The sequence below is a fragment of the Xiphias gladius genome, chromosome 24 (genome assembly GCF_016859285.1).
Source record: "Xiphias gladius isolate SHS-SW01 ecotype Sanya breed wild chromosome 24, ASM1685928v1, whole genome shotgun sequence".
Classification (NCBI taxonomy): Eukaryota; Metazoa; Chordata; class Actinopteri; order Istiophoriformes; family Xiphiidae; genus Xiphias; species Xiphias gladius.
The window spans coordinates 4,896,885-4,914,894 of record NC_053423.1 but is presented as its reverse complement, the minus strand read 5'-3'; the positions used below and the strand labels follow the sequence as shown (position 1 = coordinate 4,914,894).

At 38.1% G+C, this 18,010-nt stretch overlaps 2 protein-coding genes across 5 annotated transcripts in view; one reads left to right on the top strand and one right to left on the bottom strand.

Annotated features, from left to right (window-relative positions):
* LOC120786824 overlaps nt 1-13,166 on the bottom strand; it is a 33,242-nt gene extending 20,076 nt beyond the window's left edge. For 2 of the 4 annotated variants that reach the window (XM_040122519.1, XM_040122520.1), the window contains exons 1-13: nt 13,025-13,166; nt 12,761-12,890; nt 12,161-12,322; nt 11,320-11,457; nt 9,131-9,279; nt 8,077-8,180; nt 7,756-7,945; nt 6,856-6,987; nt 6,601-6,744; nt 4,159-4,294; nt 3,197-3,347; nt 2,624-2,760; nt 80-191 (exon numbers count right to left, since the gene is read on the bottom strand). In XM_040122519.1, the coding sequence (XP_039978453.1) occupies nt 80-191; nt 2,624-2,760; nt 3,197-3,347; nt 4,159-4,294; nt 6,601-6,744; nt 6,856-6,987; nt 7,756-7,945; nt 8,077-8,180; nt 9,131-9,279; nt 11,320-11,457; nt 12,161-12,322; nt 12,761-12,890 (1,685 nt within the window). In that variant the 5' untranslated portion in view covers nt 13,025-13,166. Of the gene's footprint in view, nt 1-79; nt 192-2,623; nt 2,761-3,196; nt 3,348-4,158; nt 4,295-6,600; nt 6,745-6,855; nt 6,988-7,755; nt 7,946-8,076; nt 8,181-9,130; nt 9,280-9,529; nt 9,822-11,319; nt 11,458-12,160; nt 12,323-12,735; nt 12,891-13,024 lie in introns of those variants that run through there. The other 2 variants (XM_040122521.1, XM_040122522.1) reach the window with 2 other exon arrangements.
* Nucleotides 13,167-16,679: 3,513 nt separating this feature from the next.
* Nucleotides 16,680-17,854, top strand: nr0b2b (nuclear receptor subfamily 0, group B, member 2b). Its single transcript, XM_040122217.1, has 2 exons — nt 16,680-17,434; nt 17,530-17,854. Exons 1-2 carry the CDS (start codon nt 16,870-16,872, stop codon nt 17,769-17,771), a joined length of 807 nt encoding a protein of 268 aa, XP_039978151.1. The 5' UTR covers nt 16,680-16,869; the 3' UTR covers nt 17,772-17,854.
* The last annotated feature ends 156 nt before the right edge of the window (nt 17,855-18,010 follow it).

The window sequence follows — 18,010 nt, the reverse complement described above, 5'->3', positions numbered from 1 at the left end:
CTAAAGTTTTTTTCTATTAATATATCTTGATCTGATCTATACTTAGGTTTTTAATACTACAAAAAACTGAGTTACTCACCTAGCTGCCAATATGTTCACATCCAAATTATTAGTTTTGCCAGACAGGCAATTATACACCTCAATCATTGCAGGCATTGCCTTGTTTTTATTCAGATAAACACCAAGATTGTCTGCAAAAGACAAAGTACTTGTTAAACATTTTGAAAGAGCAATAACATTACACATACATGTACATCAGCACCAGGGAAAACAGGAGAAATATTACAACGAAAGGCTGTGGCAATCCTGTAGCTCCTCACTTTAAATGAAATAATGTAAGTGCCACATACCTTGGTGTCTTAGCATAGTTAAACTTTTTTTAAAACTGTGGTGAGATTTGGGTTCATGTACACATCATTTGACCCTCTGCGATCCTAGCTCTGATGGCGGCAGGAAAGTTGGCTCAGGTGTCAGTCAAATTTGTTCTGTAACAAGCAACTTTTGTTGGTTTGGAGTTTGTATGTGCCCATATACGCACTGTCCAAATAATTTTTATTATTTGCTGGGTCTTCGAACATGTTTAAACTGTCGCCCAAACATCTGTACATTTATTAAAAATCAGTATTCTGTACCTATTTATACTTTACTCACATATTTGAAACCGCAGTGTGTACATGTACTTCAGAGGCCAAATACACAAAAAACATTTTTGAAGGCAGCAATATTTTTTTTTAAATGTACTAATTATTTCCATCTGCATTTATTGATGTTCTGTTTGTAAATTCATTATTTAGTAACCCAGGTTATGATTAGAATGTTTTAGAATGTTTTTTAGAAATCATATAGTAGCCAAAATGTTTTAGACAAAGTGTAAATTATGTAAATTTACTTCACATCAAACTACAGTGTATTTCTACCTGACGCACTGGGATTTTCCGCCTCACTTGAATGAATGAAAATGATGATAGACAAAATGTGTTTATTTCTGAAAAACATCAGATTCTCCTCCTCTCCCTGACTATATTATTGATGATACAGATTAAAAGGGGAAATAATAGTTGATCTTGAAGAGAAAAACCTTTCTAATGACAAGAGAAAGTTGTTTAAAACTTGGAGCTTTAAATTTGTTACATTATTTTTCTTTCTATTTTGGTATAAAACTGCAGTGATGTTGTGACATGTTTTCAGATCTGCTACAGCATCCAATAACCAATTTCTAAAATAGGGGTACGTCTATCCAGTAAGACCTCCAAGAAGGATGGTTTTGTGTATTCTCGCTCATAACTCCTCAGAGATCCCTCCTCGATCCGCATAACAGAAATAAGAGCTTTGGAACAGCCTTCAGGATGGAAGACTGCAGTGATTTCTGGCTCAAGCAATGACCAAAGAGCGAGGAACGATCAAATAAGGGAAGTGGGATGTACCCAAAGTGTGCTAAGGTGCACATACACACCTGGTCAGTTCACAATGACACAGTTTAGTAACAATTCAACTAAAGATCCAGTTTTTAAAAGACAAGAGACAGAGGGGAACTGAGAACATTCTCCAGCCTGCTGCACTGAAAAACACCAATCCAGATGTATTAAACAGACTGTGTTTTACTTCTGTAGACACGTGAGTGATCAGCTTGTGTATGAGGGTTCTGTGTATGGTGCGTGGAGGAAACTGAGCGACCAAAACCTTTGACATGCTTCTGAGCTATTGCTGGTTGACATGAGAACCAATGTGAAGCAGGAGGAGCTCAGTGACCATCCTGTGTGTTTCGGAATCAGTCTAACACTGAATATTGAGGGGAACAAATAAACACATTCAAGTTTTGGAGGGATCTGCTGATGTGTGCGTATGTATTTCCTTTTTCGCATATTTGGGGAACGTGATCCCTGTTCCTCGTGACAACTACACACCTGGGATAAAGCCTATATGGTGCAGTATATTTTGAACACACATTCCGCAGAGCTGCTTAATACACACATCTCTGATATGAAAGGGATAATAGGTTTCCCACATGCAGCCAAGGGGTCAATGTATGGTAGGTTAAGGTACACTCCAGCCCCCTTGGATATTGATTAGATTAATGTTGAGACTTGTGTGTAACTGTCCAACATACTCTAGATTCAGAACCAATCCACTCTCTATTTCCTATACACTTATCATTTGTGTAAAGTTTGAGAGACAAACAATCATGTTGCATTTCATTTCACTTCCAACGGGAATGTAAATGGTAAAGTGTTCACCCCCAGTTAACATGTTGCCCTAGGGGACTTAACAGACTGCAACAGGTAAGGGACGCTGGCTTTTGCCACGGGCACATAAGTGAAGTAGCCTCCTATCAAATTTAAAACAGCCAGCGCAAGGACCATCCATGCGGGAAAGCATGGCTCCTCGTTCTCTTTCTTCAGCCTCTGGATGCTGATTTTTTATTTATTAAGGAGTAGGGTCAAATCATAGCCTAGACTGCACTGTATGTCCTACACTCTTTCCCTTCACTGCCACTAACATCCTGTTGTCTTCGTAGCACATATCGTACATTTATGAAATCACTGTTAGACTGTTACAGCACCAGATCCACCGACACAATTTGCTGTATAAAATTTTACTAACAGCCTTTTCATTCATCTAGTACCTTCGTTCAGCAAAACAAGACACTGGTCTTGAACTCCCAGATCCTTCAAAGACAGTGGTGGAGACACACTGAGTAGAGGGAAAGCCTTCATTTCCTTTTCCATGCTTGCAAAAGTCTTCACAGTATTTATGTGGAAGCTGTAATTTAATCAAAGGAATTACTAAACAGGTTACTGTCTTTGGAATACTGTGAGAACTGGGTCATCTGAGCACAAACCCAAAAGTAAAGGGTGCAAAACAGTTAAGTTTCCAATTTAATTATCACTCATAAAGCTGTATTAAAAGTGTTTATATAGCGGTGTAGTAACCTGCCCACACTAAGAATCAGCTACAAATAGTTAAGACTGATCTCTTTGCAAAACGACCGCCAAACTGAAAAACATTCACTCTAATCATCATTATTACATATCTTAGCATTGTTACACAGGCCACTGTTGTAGCCATAAAACATTATACAGCATGTTCACTTTACAGTGGCTGGAAATCTGTATGACAAAGCTTTGTAAACCAATTGTGCCACACTTTATTGTAGCTAATTTGATCATATTTTATGAAGGAATTTAATAATACATACTTCTGACCAGTCACGCTGTCATGAGAAATCCAAAGGTGATATGTTGAAATTGAAGGATCAACACTTAGCAAGATTTTCTCCAGGTCAGTGGCTCTCCTGAGTGATGTTTCTAGGAGAACCTTGTCTGCGCTGTTTGGAATCTTCTCTCCATCTTAACATAGTAGCAGAAAAAATGATATATAAGGCCCTCAATAACTCATCATCATTCCCTGACAAATGACAGGGGTCAGAAGAAAAGATGTTATAAATCAAACAAAGACCTTTACATGCAGCAATAATACTTCTCATAAATATTTTTTCACTGGTAAGCACTGTGACAGACACTTTAAATTGTGGTAGCAGAGGGTACATAGATCCCCAGGTTTTCCTTTTAATGCTGTTTGAATCATAGGCACTGATTTGAACGCAGCTTTGATGAGGCCTTGAATTAGTGTCGAATTTTCCAATGTAGTTTACTTTTGCATTGTTTCCACCCACACTAAGGCAAAAGTTCACCACAGGTCGAGCTAGGAACTGAGCAAGAATTGTTTTCACAAGTTCATTATCAAACTTTTCGCCACTCAGGTGGATACCCACAATGTTACTACTGTAAAGTAGCTCAGCAAGATATAAGAGACCTTCACGATTGGAAATTTTGGCTTATGAGTTTAATGATCAATGTAGTTTCTCTTTTTGAGTAAGTAAACAGTTTTGATAAACTAGGGATGTGCTTATAAACTGTGTGCTTGTTTTACCATTTGGGCCACATGGCCTACTGGACTTTGTTGTAGCACTGATACTACATCCCCAGATCCCAGCAACTAACTTGGTAAGTAAAATACCATACCAATGATCCATGATACCAGTGACCGAAACAGCAAAACCAAGGCACTTACATGTATGCAAAAATGTGAACATATTAGCAGGTGTAATAATAATAATATAATTTAGATCCATAACAGGTAAGAGTTTTTTTTTTTTACCTTTGATTTTCTGCAGAACAACTGCTCTTTCCAGTGCACCTGGTACCCCAGGTACATTGACTGGTTCGCGGAAACGGCTGCCCTCTTCAGAGATCAGAGAACATGGTGCGTAGTTCTCATGTTCTGATGTCTCTTTCTGTAAAAATAACACAAGGCGGTGACATTTCACGAGTCATTAGACAGTACTGGGAGTTTATCACTTCTCTGTAACTGTGTTCTAGATAATAAAAATGATAAAGTACGTTCAGATATGTGGTTTCTTACTTAACAGTTTAAATAAAAAATAAAAAATAAAAAAATAAAAAATTTGCAACAATATTGAAATTATGCGATAAGCACGAACATGCATTTCAGAATTATAGAGTTTAAGGGATGTGACCATTCGTAACAGAACAGTGAGGGCTCTCATTTAATTGTAACTGGTTATATGAACATATTTTGGGACCACTGCAATTCCAAAAAAAGAGAACAAATAGCTCTTAAATAGGCAGATAATATAAAGGGCTGGCAACATTTCTATTTGATGATGTCAATATTTAAAGGCCATTTGTTTTAGGTCATTTGTCAGTGTCTCAAATAAACAACCAATATAACTTTCCCTAAAGTGATGATTCTGATCTGATCTATCGCTAAAAAATTGTTCAGGCAACTATAACTACGTGGCCAAGGTCGAGCAAGGTTCATGATCATTATTAAACATTGTGGTCACGGTAAAAAAAAAAAATCAATGACGACAGTTGGTTATCAAGTTAGTTCTGGTTAATTAATGTGGATAATAGCTAATGTAATGACTGACTGAGACTGACTGTTTCTCTGCTGATTTGCTGGTTAGTTGTGACTGATCTGATCATTTTTCATCTCTTGGATCAAAGCTATATTATTAAATGAACTGACGGAGTTCACGTGCTATTTCCAAACATAGTTGGCTTCAGATCAATTGGCACCATGAAAGTAGCACGTAAGATGCAGTTTGTTTGCCAGTTCGTTTGTTCAAAACCTGTGTATTGATAAAGTGTGATCTGTCGGCAGTCAGCTCTGATAAACCCATTGTACGCTACCTGCCCAGCACCGGACAGCAGACAGACACAGTTAGCGACAAGCTGGTGAACGCTGTGGAGCTGCTCACACAGATGACCTGCAGTCCTTCTTTTAGGGGAGCGCAGTCTCTTTTTTTTCTGCTCTTTACTGGACAAAAAACTGATTAGCGCAGATTTGGTTCTGGAATATTTGTCCTTGGAGCAACTATTGTGACATACTTGATATTAAGCATGGTGATGCAGATAAACTACATCCAGATGCAGTAGTGTAGACCTTCTCACTGCAAGGTGGTGATTAAGCCTTGCAAAAAGTTTACTGTGACAAGATCAAAACTGATGAAACGTTGGCTTTCATGTCTCAGCAAGCTTAATTTAAGTCCCCAGTTCCTATTTTTGCCTCTTAACTCTAACTTAAGTCTGAGTCTCAAGTCCACAGCTCTCATAGGCTATGTGAAGGCAATGCATAGCACTACGGCTCCGGGTTGGCCTCAATATACTTTCCTCTAGCAGTGGAAAGTAACTAAGTACAGATTTAAGCTAATTATTCTTAACCTGATTATTTCCATTTTATAACTACTATTCATACTTCCCCTCCACTCCACATAAAATATTGCACTTTTTTACTCCACTACGTTTATCTAACATTTACAGTTACTTTGCAGATGAAGCTTTTACATACAAAATGTATCATCAGTTTATAAAACATGATGCATTGTTATTAATGTACCCAACAGTGTAACTGTAAAGTAGTTAATACGAGCTCCAACTTGACCAACTACAACAGTAAAATGCTACTTACAAATGAATAGATCAGTATGATAATGTGATGGTAGAATAGTATAACAGTCACAAGGGCCATTTCCCTGCATTAAGTACTGACAATACTTACATCCTTTTATTTGTACAATTTTCACCGTAGAACTTTTACTTGGAATGAAGTATTTTTACAATGTGGAATTGCTGCATGCATACAATACATCCTTTTCTAACACGAGTAAGTAAACTCCAACGGGGTTATTTTGATTTACGGATGGATGGAAGTTTTAATATAGTCTATGATGTGAAACCGTACGTGCAGCCTCTTGGATACATCATACTGAAGCACAATATAATAAAACGCTGAAATGTTTCTTAACTTGACTGAGCCCGAATTAAGCAACTTCAATTAAATTTTGCAACTACAGCTTTGAGAAAGCACTGTGTATACATCTGAAAGAAATACATAAAAGAATACCTATAAGAATTCCAAATATATGTAATGTCATGTAATTGAAGGCAAGTATACTAGATGGTAGTTAAGGGCAAAAAAAAACATACATTATTGATTTATTTAATAAAAATTTGTCTCAACAATATTTCAACATGTGTGAATTTAGATTTGGCCTCTAAACTAATTTGGAAATACCTGTGCTTCTGACATGAGATATGCCCAGCAGTATGTTGAGTACTCAAAGACATCGAGGTCCTCAATGACCTTTCCCCCTCGTGTCGTTCCGGGTTTTGGCAAAAGCTCTCTGAAGAGAGTGTACAAGCCTTCCACCACCGCGATCTACAGGAAAATAAAACAGTTATGAGATCAAATGAACATGTTCTGCCAAGGTCACTGGTGAAGCAATAATGAGATAATAAAAGAAATATTACACCATTTTGTATAGTTTACCTTTTGAGTTCTGGATATGGTTTCATTCCTGCAGAGTAACAGATACAAACTTTGAGCCAGAGGGTTACATCCAGTTAGTTTTCGTGTGTAGCCAATCAAATTCTTGTGTGAAACCACTGGAGCTCTGTGTTTCTAGATGAGAAAAGTATGAATCAGAAATCATTATAAAGTATAATTGAAGAAAATTCCAAAATTACTCTAAAGTACAACTGTGAAATGAGTATTTTGAATACACTGTGGGAAAGGGCTTCCAAAAGAGGTTAATAATAGAGACAGCTGACAGCTCCTTTCTTTCATTCATAGTTATACACTGTAATTTAAAAAGATTGTGCTGAGCAAAAACCATCAGCATTAAGCCAGGCATTAAACCAGGCAATAAGCCAGGCCAGGCAAAAAAAAAAATTGTAAGCATTATGTTTAGTCTTCATTAGATAGCAAGATAGCCACCAATCCATCCAGGGGAGTGTTTAATGCCAGCAACAGGACTTCTGAAATGCTGTGTGCAGCCACTGGACCCAAGACTGTAAACAGCTCCAATGTGCAAGAAAACTCAAAACCTGCTAAACCACAAGTTTCCGTGGCCTATTTGCACACGTGTTACTTACACAAGGTGCATCGTCTACATATGGTAGCTTTGGAGTTGCTGCAAGACACTTTTGACAGCAGCTAGTTCTGCCTGTTTCCAATTACTGAGCTAAGCCAGGCTCCCATCATGGAACCTTCTCTGAAAATACTCCCAGTCTGAAGCAAATAAGCGCATTTATCAAATTAAACTCTGCTGGAAAAGGACTTGAAATGAGTAGACACAACAAAATAGATGAATAAGCGAGGGGTTAAATAATTTAAAAAGCCAGTTCATTGTACTTGTGACAGGATACGATAGTATGACAAGCTGCTTACGATGACAAACAGTGACGACAAGAGGACACTGATTCCTTTGCAGGTTTGTTTCACTGAGGGCTCAACATCATTGATGAAGAATTCGTGGGGGCCTGGAACCTCCTCAGAAAATGAGGACAGTGAGAAGTGCACCGTTGACCCCTCTGAGATTCCACAACTTTCCAGTGTGGTGCCACTGCCAGTTTCACCTCTGAAAATACAGTTGATAAGCACATGAACGCCTTTACCGTGTCACAGAATCGGTAGCCTACGGAAAATCCGATGAAACTGTAAGGAGATCAAAGGCCATGCTATCCATACATTACAACAATCCCCGATTACTTGTAATGAAGAACATATGCTGGGATTCCACTTTCATTGGCAAGCCTGTTCTTCAAATCAGCTATTGTGTGTTTTGCCAAGTCCACATTCACCTCGAAGTCTCCCTGTATGAGATTATAAATATAGGGGAGAAAAGTAAAGTTAAACATCAACATGTCCTGTTCACCGTGCCCTCCATACATGTGTTGCATGAGCTGACGTGACATGATAAAGGCATATTACACATTATCACGGAAAAACAGCTTTTGTGCACGCCTCTCCGTTATTGTGCATGTAGTGTTGAAAGTTTAATTTGTTGCACTTTGACCCCGAGCTGCACTGACTTTCGAGGGTGCATTCAGTCACTGCCTGACCACTGCTTGAACTGAAAGATGGACGAAAACTACTTGTGTTTCTGAACTTCCAGAACTGTGCGATTACAAATTGGCCTCATATTGAGACCGGAGAAAAAAGATACCTGCAGATACCTGCAGCTACCGGGTGGGTGGTAATACTGATATTGGGCCGTTGACCCCTTGCATCAAGCATAATTCCAGTTTGTAATTCCATTTGGCAAATATATCTCAGGTAAAGTTTCCCACCTTCAGTAAAGAGGAGCTTACGGCAGCTTTTCTGACCTTTGCCATAGACAGTACCCAGAACTATCTCTCGTGCAGCAGTTGAGACGGGACCAAATGGGGTTAGAGATTAACCTATAGGACTCAGATAATACATTCGCCAGTTTAAGCCTGTTCTCTTTTGAAATCTGGGTCAGTTTTGGGTGAATGCAGCAACTATGGCTTTTTCCCAATGATTTCAATGACAAAGCCTTTGGAATTTATCAAAGCTCTGATTCCTATGCCTAGAAAGTGTCTTTTCCATAGCAACTGTCACAAAAGTTCATGTGTGATGTAGTATTTAGAGACATTCTGATAAGAAACGATTTTAAAAATAAAAACTTGCAGTATTTACAAACATTGGCCATAACATAAACCTGAATTAAAAGTATTTTCTTTTCTAGAAGACTCCTATGCTGCTAAAAAAAAAAAAAAAAATGAGTGTAGAGTAAACCCACCTTGAGCATGACATGACACCGAACTGCATCCGTTCCCATTTCAGTTACCTGCCGCAGTGAATTTGAAGGAGCTGTATTCAAGTTCTCCTTGGGTGTAAATATAGCATAGATTACATCTCCACTTTTAATGTGTCTGTCTTGTAAAGACCCTGTAGATAAAACACAATCAAAATAACCACTTTATATATTTTTGTTGAAGTAACAAGCGCGATTTGTGTTTGGTTTTTTTCTTTTCCATTTCCTGTTTTAATGGGATAAAGCTGAAACGTTGTTATAACAAGAAACGTTTCTTGTTTAACAAGATACACCGATTCAGTGTCATAAGATAAAATATGTTGTTATATCAAGAAAATGTTCTTGTCTAAATCGTAACATAACGTAACATAAGATAACATATACAGTCACTTGTGAAAAGTTTGTTAATGTCAACTGGTGCTGGTTAGGGTCGGCGCATGCAGAGTAGGATGCAATGACTGACTCTGTCATTCTTCACTTGCTCCCTTGGACCCTGGAGGGTCGAACTCACAAAAGTCTATTTGAGTTTTCAGAGAAAGTACAGAGAAGAAGTGAGCAAGGGCATGTTAAACCAATACTGAAATGCACTGACAAATTTTGACATGCAATCCCACTATGTCTACAAGAGCTCAGGGCTTTCCCTCTCTGACTTTTGCAAATGCATGAGGGCTCTCTCTTTGCCTTTCTTTAGCCATTCATGCATACTTGCGGTGCGCTGACAACTCTGCAGACTTTGCTCAAGGGAATATCCCGCGCTGCATAGCGCCGTGAGGGAAAAGTGGCGATGACAGTGTAATTCTGCATCACAAGATCGGACACAGGACACATGACCAAAAACATGGAAGAAGTTATGAAGAAGAAAATTGTCCTCCTAAATATATACACACGCGTCGCTTGGATGGCGGACCTCAATCAGAAGCCACCAGAATGTCAGTGGGCTGCAGGATGTCAGCTGGTTCTTAGTGATTTTGAGGAAGCCTCAGCTTCAAGATATAACATCAAACTTCAATATGGGAGACTCTGATTCTTCTGTAACCTTATAAGTACTTCTTTTAACACAAACCTAACCAAGCCATGTTTGTGCCTAAACCTAACCAAACCTGAAGCACAGCAATGTAACGTTATAAAACAAATCTATTTTTCAACAGTGACCGTAACATGTAACGCTTTAAAGGCAGGGACAAATGACGTTGTCCTGCTGATACGGGCGTCCGATCATAAAACAACTCTATGTAGTGGAGGGCATGGACAAACAACGTAATTTGTCCTTTCATTCTGAAGTCCAGAGTCCTATGTTGTCTGCGGTGCTGCTGAAACAGGACAGATATTCTTTCTTCTAGTGTACACGTGGCTAGATTGAGGTCATTCTCCACCTGAGTGTGTCCCTCATGGGTCCTTGTGCTTGTACAGTAAAAACACTGCGTAAGCCAGGAATACAAAAACAGACAAGCTAGTGCATTGACACATTACAACAATGGTTTATGAGACTATTGTTAATTTCCTCCTTGCACTTGACTTCACATAAATCTGTTATATACTGAATGCAAAGGTTCTGTTAAGCTTATTATTCATCAATTCATTCAGATTTGAACGAATTGATGAATAATTAGGTCTACATGGGATTAACAGTAGTTTCCCATGTTACCTGTTTAACGCAAGACAGTGCGACTTTTGCTGAGCAGCGGCAACAGCGGCCTCTGCAGCCACAAGTAGTGAGGACAGGACACTGGTGCATTAAGCTCTGCTGGGCTCCGGGTTAAGGGTTAAGGATCCTGGAAGCAGTGTACCCTTAGAAGTTAACAGCTCTTGTACAGAGCTATCAATTGCTCAGACAAGAAACACAAAATCCTCATCTCAGTACAAACCAACAGTCACGCCGTCCACTCATGTCAAGTCAGCAAAACATCTGAACCCACAGTGGGAATGAAAGAGTTGCCATTCTCCCAGTCACAAGTCAGTGGGCCGTCAAAATGGTTTGGAAGCTGTTATTTCATGGTAAAATAGTTTCATAATGTTGCTTTAACTGTCGTGCTTTTAGGCATACTTTACATTTCAAATGTTTATTTTTCCTTATCATTTCTGTAAAGGGATGATACTTCTTCACTGTTACTTTGGTGCATATTCACACTGAAGAATTGCTTCTCATTATTTATTTTAAAACTGAATGAGCTTACATGTGTTGAAGAAAGGGTCGTCTGTCAGGGGCATCCCATCCAATGTGTAAAGACAGACACCTTTGGACGAATGAATACTTTCAAGATGACAAATTCTCAACATCAGATCTTCAACCGTGTTTTGAGCTTGATCCATATCTGTATGTTCAAATTAACAAAATAAACAAAGGTATTCAGTGGTGTGTTGGTGTTTTGATAACCTACACATTCATTGCTGTAATACAAAGATCATCTTTTTTCTGTCAGCTGTATCTAAAGGGACATTAACAGACAGAGACTAAAGGGAACATACAGTAAATTCTAATTTTGCTCCACCAAGGAAAACATATAGTGACTTTAGATGACAAATCAGCTTTTAATGGGTAAGTCCCTGCAGTAAATACCACAGTGATTTTTGACCCATATAAACACACAGCTCAGTGGTTTAATACAGGGATATTTAAACATTTGGTTGCAGTATTTAAAGCATTTCCTGTGTGTTATTACGATGCCTGAAAGTGAACTGCATTGTCATTGTTCAGACTTCCTCCTGTCTTACTCTACCGCTGTTCTTTTTCCTTACAGTAATTCCTTGTGTTTTTGTTTGCTCTGCTGGTCCTGTCATTCCCTACCAACCCTCGTGGTGACTCGTCAGGTTTTTACCTACCTTCCGTCCTCCAACCAACCTGCTTCGTTTCTTCTCTCTGTGTTGAGGAGGTAGGTGCGTCTCAAAGCACAACCTTCCTCAGAAACCAGCAGCAACAAGAGCAAAGTGCGTAACATTTTTTCCCTCATCTGTTTATGCTCTGTAAAAATAAACTTCATGAACCAAAAGAGGGTATAAGTAATATGTATTTCTTACCTTTGATGCATTTCGGTTCTGGACATTTGGGGTATGTGTACACCACAGAGAATGACTTTACTGACTTCTCCACTGACGTTGCAGCTGGCTTTGCTGGAGCTCGAAATCTGCCAATGTTTTTTTTCATTGCAGAAAAAAGATTCTTTTCCACCTGACTAAATCCTGTTTGGAAATATAGGTTTATCTTAATTTCAAAGCTTAAAATGACAACAAACAGCTCTTATATTCAGCTCCAATGAGTTAATACTGTAGAAATTTAACTCAAGATTCATGTTTTGTATTCGGTCTATTCATAAATTATCAACAATAATTTTGAACTAATTATTTAAATGTCTTTAATTGCAAAAGAAATTCATAATGCAAACGTGAAGCACATTAGTTGATCTCAGGGTAATTCTATAAAGCTAGATTTGGATGAGCAGTAAAGAAATAACTCAGAACAAGTCACAATTATTTTTTGTCTAGACACGCAATCAGTGCATGTAACAAAAGCACAGGCCTTTAAATCATGCCGTTCTTAATTTGTGGAATCTACATGGTAAACAGAAAATGCAATTTTTTAGACTTGCAACCACCTTTATCTATATTTGGTAATCTTACCAAGGTTGTTTAGGTCTTCATCTGTTACACCATCGATGAAATCCCTTTCATCTTTCACACCTAGCTGCAGAAACTGGTTGTAGTAACACTGCAGTCTGTGCTTCTCAAGCAAGTTGAAAATCGCATCCATCTAAAGAATAATAATAATAAACAAAACTACCAAAATACTCCATTCATTACAATCCATAAGAACCTAGAGATGTTCAGTGACATCTATGTTAAATGTTTAATCATATATAAATTGTTAAAGTTGCACAATCTTACCTTGAAGTGTTCAAAACCAAGTGTGTCGATTATGCCGTTCTGGTCTCTATTTGTAGCATTTACTGTAAACTAAGGGTGTAGCTGTTTTTTAAAACGAAACTACCTTTCCAGCTGCTAAGTAGGTCAGCATTGTATTGTGCAATAATCAGGAAGGAAACAAAAAACCCTTACACCGGTTGTCTCTGTTGCTCTTTCACTTTAGAACAGTTTCTGTTAAACCAGCGCTACAAAGGGTCTAACACACAAGCCAAAGCAACGATGTAATCAGGAGTCTACTGTGTGGCGACGACATTGGCCAAAATCACTTGCAACTTTGTTACCAAGCAATGTGGAAAAAAACCATTCCTGCTCTAAAAAATGAAAGTCTCTGCACTGCACTTCTGCGCTTCTAACCATGTGTGTGTGTGTGTGTGTGTGCGAGCACACGTGTGGCCCAGCCCTCCCCTGCGGACTCACTACACTCTAAAGGGCGGTTTCCTAAATATAGTCAGTATTTAATATTGATTGATTTTGGCTGTAGATTTAGCAGTGTTATTAAAATGCAAATACCGTCCATATTATTGATGTCCCTTAATGAGTCCTCCCCAAAACAGCCCTGTGATCTTTTTCTGCTCTGTTTTGAATGAAGAAAAGTTTCTTTTGTGACTCCGCTGTCTCTTTTATCCTATTTATTCAACTCCGACTTCTTGTTAATTTAAAAGTTAATCTGGTAAAAATGAAGGTGCCAATGTATCACCTTGAAACCTTAGCACGGCAAGCGCAATTTACTGTCCTCATTGGCTCCATCTGTGACACGAGGCTTGGTTTATGATATTGTTGTTGTATTTCCGTGAAATAAAAAAATGTTTATCTGAAAAAAAATCAAGCCAAATATACAATATTGGTTTTCAGTGGGTTCTACCTCTAACTACAGTATTAAAGTTGTCAACAGACTTGTCTCTTTACTTTCTTCTGGGCCTTTTCTCTTATACAGTACACTGATAACTTAATTTGCTGAATAGTTTTGTTGACTAACTTGCACACAGGGCCATAGATACCATTTAGAACAACTGGGACACGTCCTTGGTCATATATCTAGGGGGGTTCAGTGGCATTAGGAAAATTTAAGAGGAGTTTAAATTACTTTCTTTGATTACGCTTATATTACGCACATGTCTTTTAAAGGAAGACTTTGATATTTTTTTTAAAATCATATGTCTTAAAAATGACAGTTTCATGCCAAAATAAATAAATAAATAAGATTAAAATAGGAGGGATTTAGTATTCTTCACCAGAGTTACATACCTGGCACTGTAGAGAACGTTTTGAAATAAAATATATATTTATTTCTGATTCTTCTAAAATTCCTTGAAAATTTTGCAGGGTTTGGCTGATGGCTAGTTATATTTCTTAGGTCAAATGGGTCTGTTTGCTTGTAATGTTAATACTAATGTTAATTTCCTTTGGAACACTGTGTCCACATGTCCACAACTAAGAAAAACATGAAAAATAGATGACCAAACAACTGTATGAATTGTTATAGCTTCCTATTCAATTGTTTTTATGTATTACAACACAGATAGATCAATAATAGATTATTGATTGATAGATAGTATAAATATTTATAATTAATTTATAATTAATTTATAATACTGCTCAACATAAATTCACACACACATGTGAATCAATTATTTACTTGTGTAGAAGTGAGGTTTGAGTGAAAATATGAGAAGACTCGCCTCTTGACAGTATTACCGTTTATCACACAGTACAAGCGCAAGGGAAAAAGAACGGAACGATCATGAATGTATCATCATGTCGAATGAACCCTGTTACTATGACTTTTATATATTTGTTACTTCTTAAGCATTAACATGTAAGCAGCATTTTAATGGCGTGGCCGGCTGAGGTGGACCAACTTCTAGCTACTTTTGTTACTCTATGGTAGATTCTTTAATAAATAATAATGCAACATATTACGTTATATTCATATATATTTTTTCATGTAAAATCTCTATTTGTAAAACTACTAATAGCTATAGTTGTCAAATGTAGGGGAGTAAAAACTACATTTCCCTCTGAAATGTAGTAAAGCAGAAATTGAAAGTAGAATAATGTGGAAATATTCAAGTAAAGTACAAGTACCTCAAACTGAATTTAAGTACAGTACCTGAGTAAATAAATTCCACCACTGCCATCCGCAACATTTCCACTGAAAGAAACGTTGCATCACCGTGTGCAAGCTGCCTTATATCTTTACTTTGGATTTACTGCCTTCATAATTTGCAACAGTATAATAAAACATGGCCGATGGCACCTCAAACCTTGCTATACCACACTTCATTCACTGTGCTGCAGTGGTGGAAAGGGATTAACTACATTTACTCAAGTACTGTACTTTTTTTAGGTACTTGTACTTTACTTGAGTATTTCCATTTTATGCTACTTTATGCTTCCACTCCATTTCAGAGGAAAATATTGTACTTTTTACTTTGCTACATTTATTGGAGAGCTTCAGTTACTACTGACTTTTAAGATGAAGATTTTACACAATGGATAATGTAACAAGCTTTTAAAATTCAACACACTGTTAAAGATTAAACCAGCGGTTTCCTACGTTTTTGGCTTCTGACGTCTTACAAAAAGCAGTTTGTAGTCAGGGTCACATTTTTCCTTCCAAACTTCTCACATGGTTTCATTTCAATAAATGATCCAATATTTCACCAGAAATCAAAAATTATAGAAAAAGTCCAAAATCTGAAAAGAGATTTGTGAATCAGAACTTTGTTTTTTCTTCTTTCCTCTCCCATGAATCTGCTGAATCTGCTGAGCCCTCAGATTTATCTGGTGTCCCTGTATAAAAAACTTTACATAAAGTAGTTTAAACTAGCTCCACCTCCAGCAGCTCCAACAGTAACATGCTGCTACACACTGATGCTTCACTATTAATCATCTGATGACGCCATATATAATTACATATCAGTAGGAGGGACCGAACCAGTCCTTTTACTTTAATACTTGAACTACATTTTGCTGCTAATGCTTGCAGAATTCAACAAAATCACAGTTCAGATTCCTCGAAAGTTATGGTTTTTGAAGTGAGCTAAGTCATGTCATGTGATACCCTTTTAACTTGGGTGGGTGCATATTTATATAGTAATTTTCCAGACATTATTGCTGGCATTATCTGCTGTGCCCATGGTTTGACTGTGAAGCACTTATGAAACAAGATCAGTAATTCATACATTGCCAGGGTTTTTCTCTATAAAGTTGAAGTTTTGCTACGACTTTTTCCAAAACTGTGTCTTGGCTATATTTCAATTTGATAAAAATGTATCATTACAGTCAAGTAGACCCGATAAGTTATTTGACCTAACTATCAAGTAATGTTTTAAACTGGTGTCAAAGTTGTATTAATCATAACCTATTAAAAAAAATTATTGTGTCCTTTCATGCAGGTCCAAGTGTAACTGGGGCAGAGGCCAGGTGGCAGTCTGTGCGTTGACCCTGTCAGTCCTTGATAGACTGGTACAGGTTGAGTTAATGACTAAGGTAAACATGATAAATGTCATTCACCCCTGCCAGCTTCAGTGTTTCCTTGCCCTGCACAGCTGCTGAGTTTGACTAGCCTTATCGCCTCCACGTGGAAGGAACCTAGATCCATCCACATGGGGAAGTCCAGGGTCACTGTTCTTTTTTTTCTTTTTTTTCAGTGCAGGGGCTTAAAAAGGAGGGTCAAGGCTGAGTTTGTGGTGAGCAGGTGACATCCTGGATAAATACGGACTGAGCTTGAGCACTGATTGAGGCTGTTCACGCTTTCTGGAGCTCAGTGGCCCATTGTACTTTGCTAAAACTGTTTTAACGATATGTCCTTCTTTACTATGTTTTCTCTTGACAAGAAGATTACAAACAGCACTTGCTCTGGTTACCAGGATCAGCATCCGCACACCATTCTTTATAACATCTTGAGCTGGAGGGATAGCGACTACCTAAACAACAAACTGAACTCTCGTTCCATAGCAGACAACTGCCACTGTGACCAGAGGAGGACAGTCTGCCTGAAGGACCCTAAGGCCACTTGCCAAGTGGCCTCCAATGTGCTGGTCAAAACCATCTGCTTCATGAGAAGTTTACCATCCTTCAGTCAGCTTCCATCGGGAGATAAGTCATCACTGTTAAGACACTGCTGGGTTCCTTTGTTTGTTCTGGGGCTTGCACAAGAGAGGATAGTGTTTGAAGTGACTGATGTACCAAATTCAAGTATCCTTAGACAGATTTTGCTCAGACCGGGACTTTCTGAAAACGAGGCTATCATCCAACCAACTCTTGCCGGAGTCCACAGATTGAGAACTTGCTTGCATCAGTTGTGGAATCTGGATCTCAGTCCAAAGGAATATGCTTATCTGAAGGGTGCTATGTTGTTTAACCCAGGTAAGACATCTTTTTCTTGGTTGTGTTTCCAATAGCCATGCTAATTACTTTGTTAGATATGAGCTTAAAGAGGAATTTCTCTTCTCTCACGTTAGTTGTTCAAGGATTGAGTGCCATCCTGTTTATTGAGGGTCTCCAACAGGAAGCTCAGCGAGCCCTCCAAGAATTCATCCACTTCCTGCACCAGGAGGACACCAGTCGCTTCCAACACATACTTCTAGCAGCCTCCGCCATTCAGAACGTGAGCCACAGCTTGGTCACAGAGCTATTCTTCAAGCCAGTTATTGGCAACACAAATATGGTAGATTTATTAACAGAGATGTTATTTGTCCAATAGGATTACAGAGAATAGACTTTTACAAGAAATGTTGTAATATTGAATTTTATACTGTGAAACTAGAATGAAAAGCACATGAAATAAACTTTTTAATACCTTCTCTAGCTTAATGAAATTATGATTTTAATGATGTATCACTTCTTTCAACATTTGTTAAGTGTGCTTAAATGGTCTGACCTTAAAAACATTGCATACTTCGACTCCCTCATGTGGCCATATGTGGCAAACAACAAGCAAAC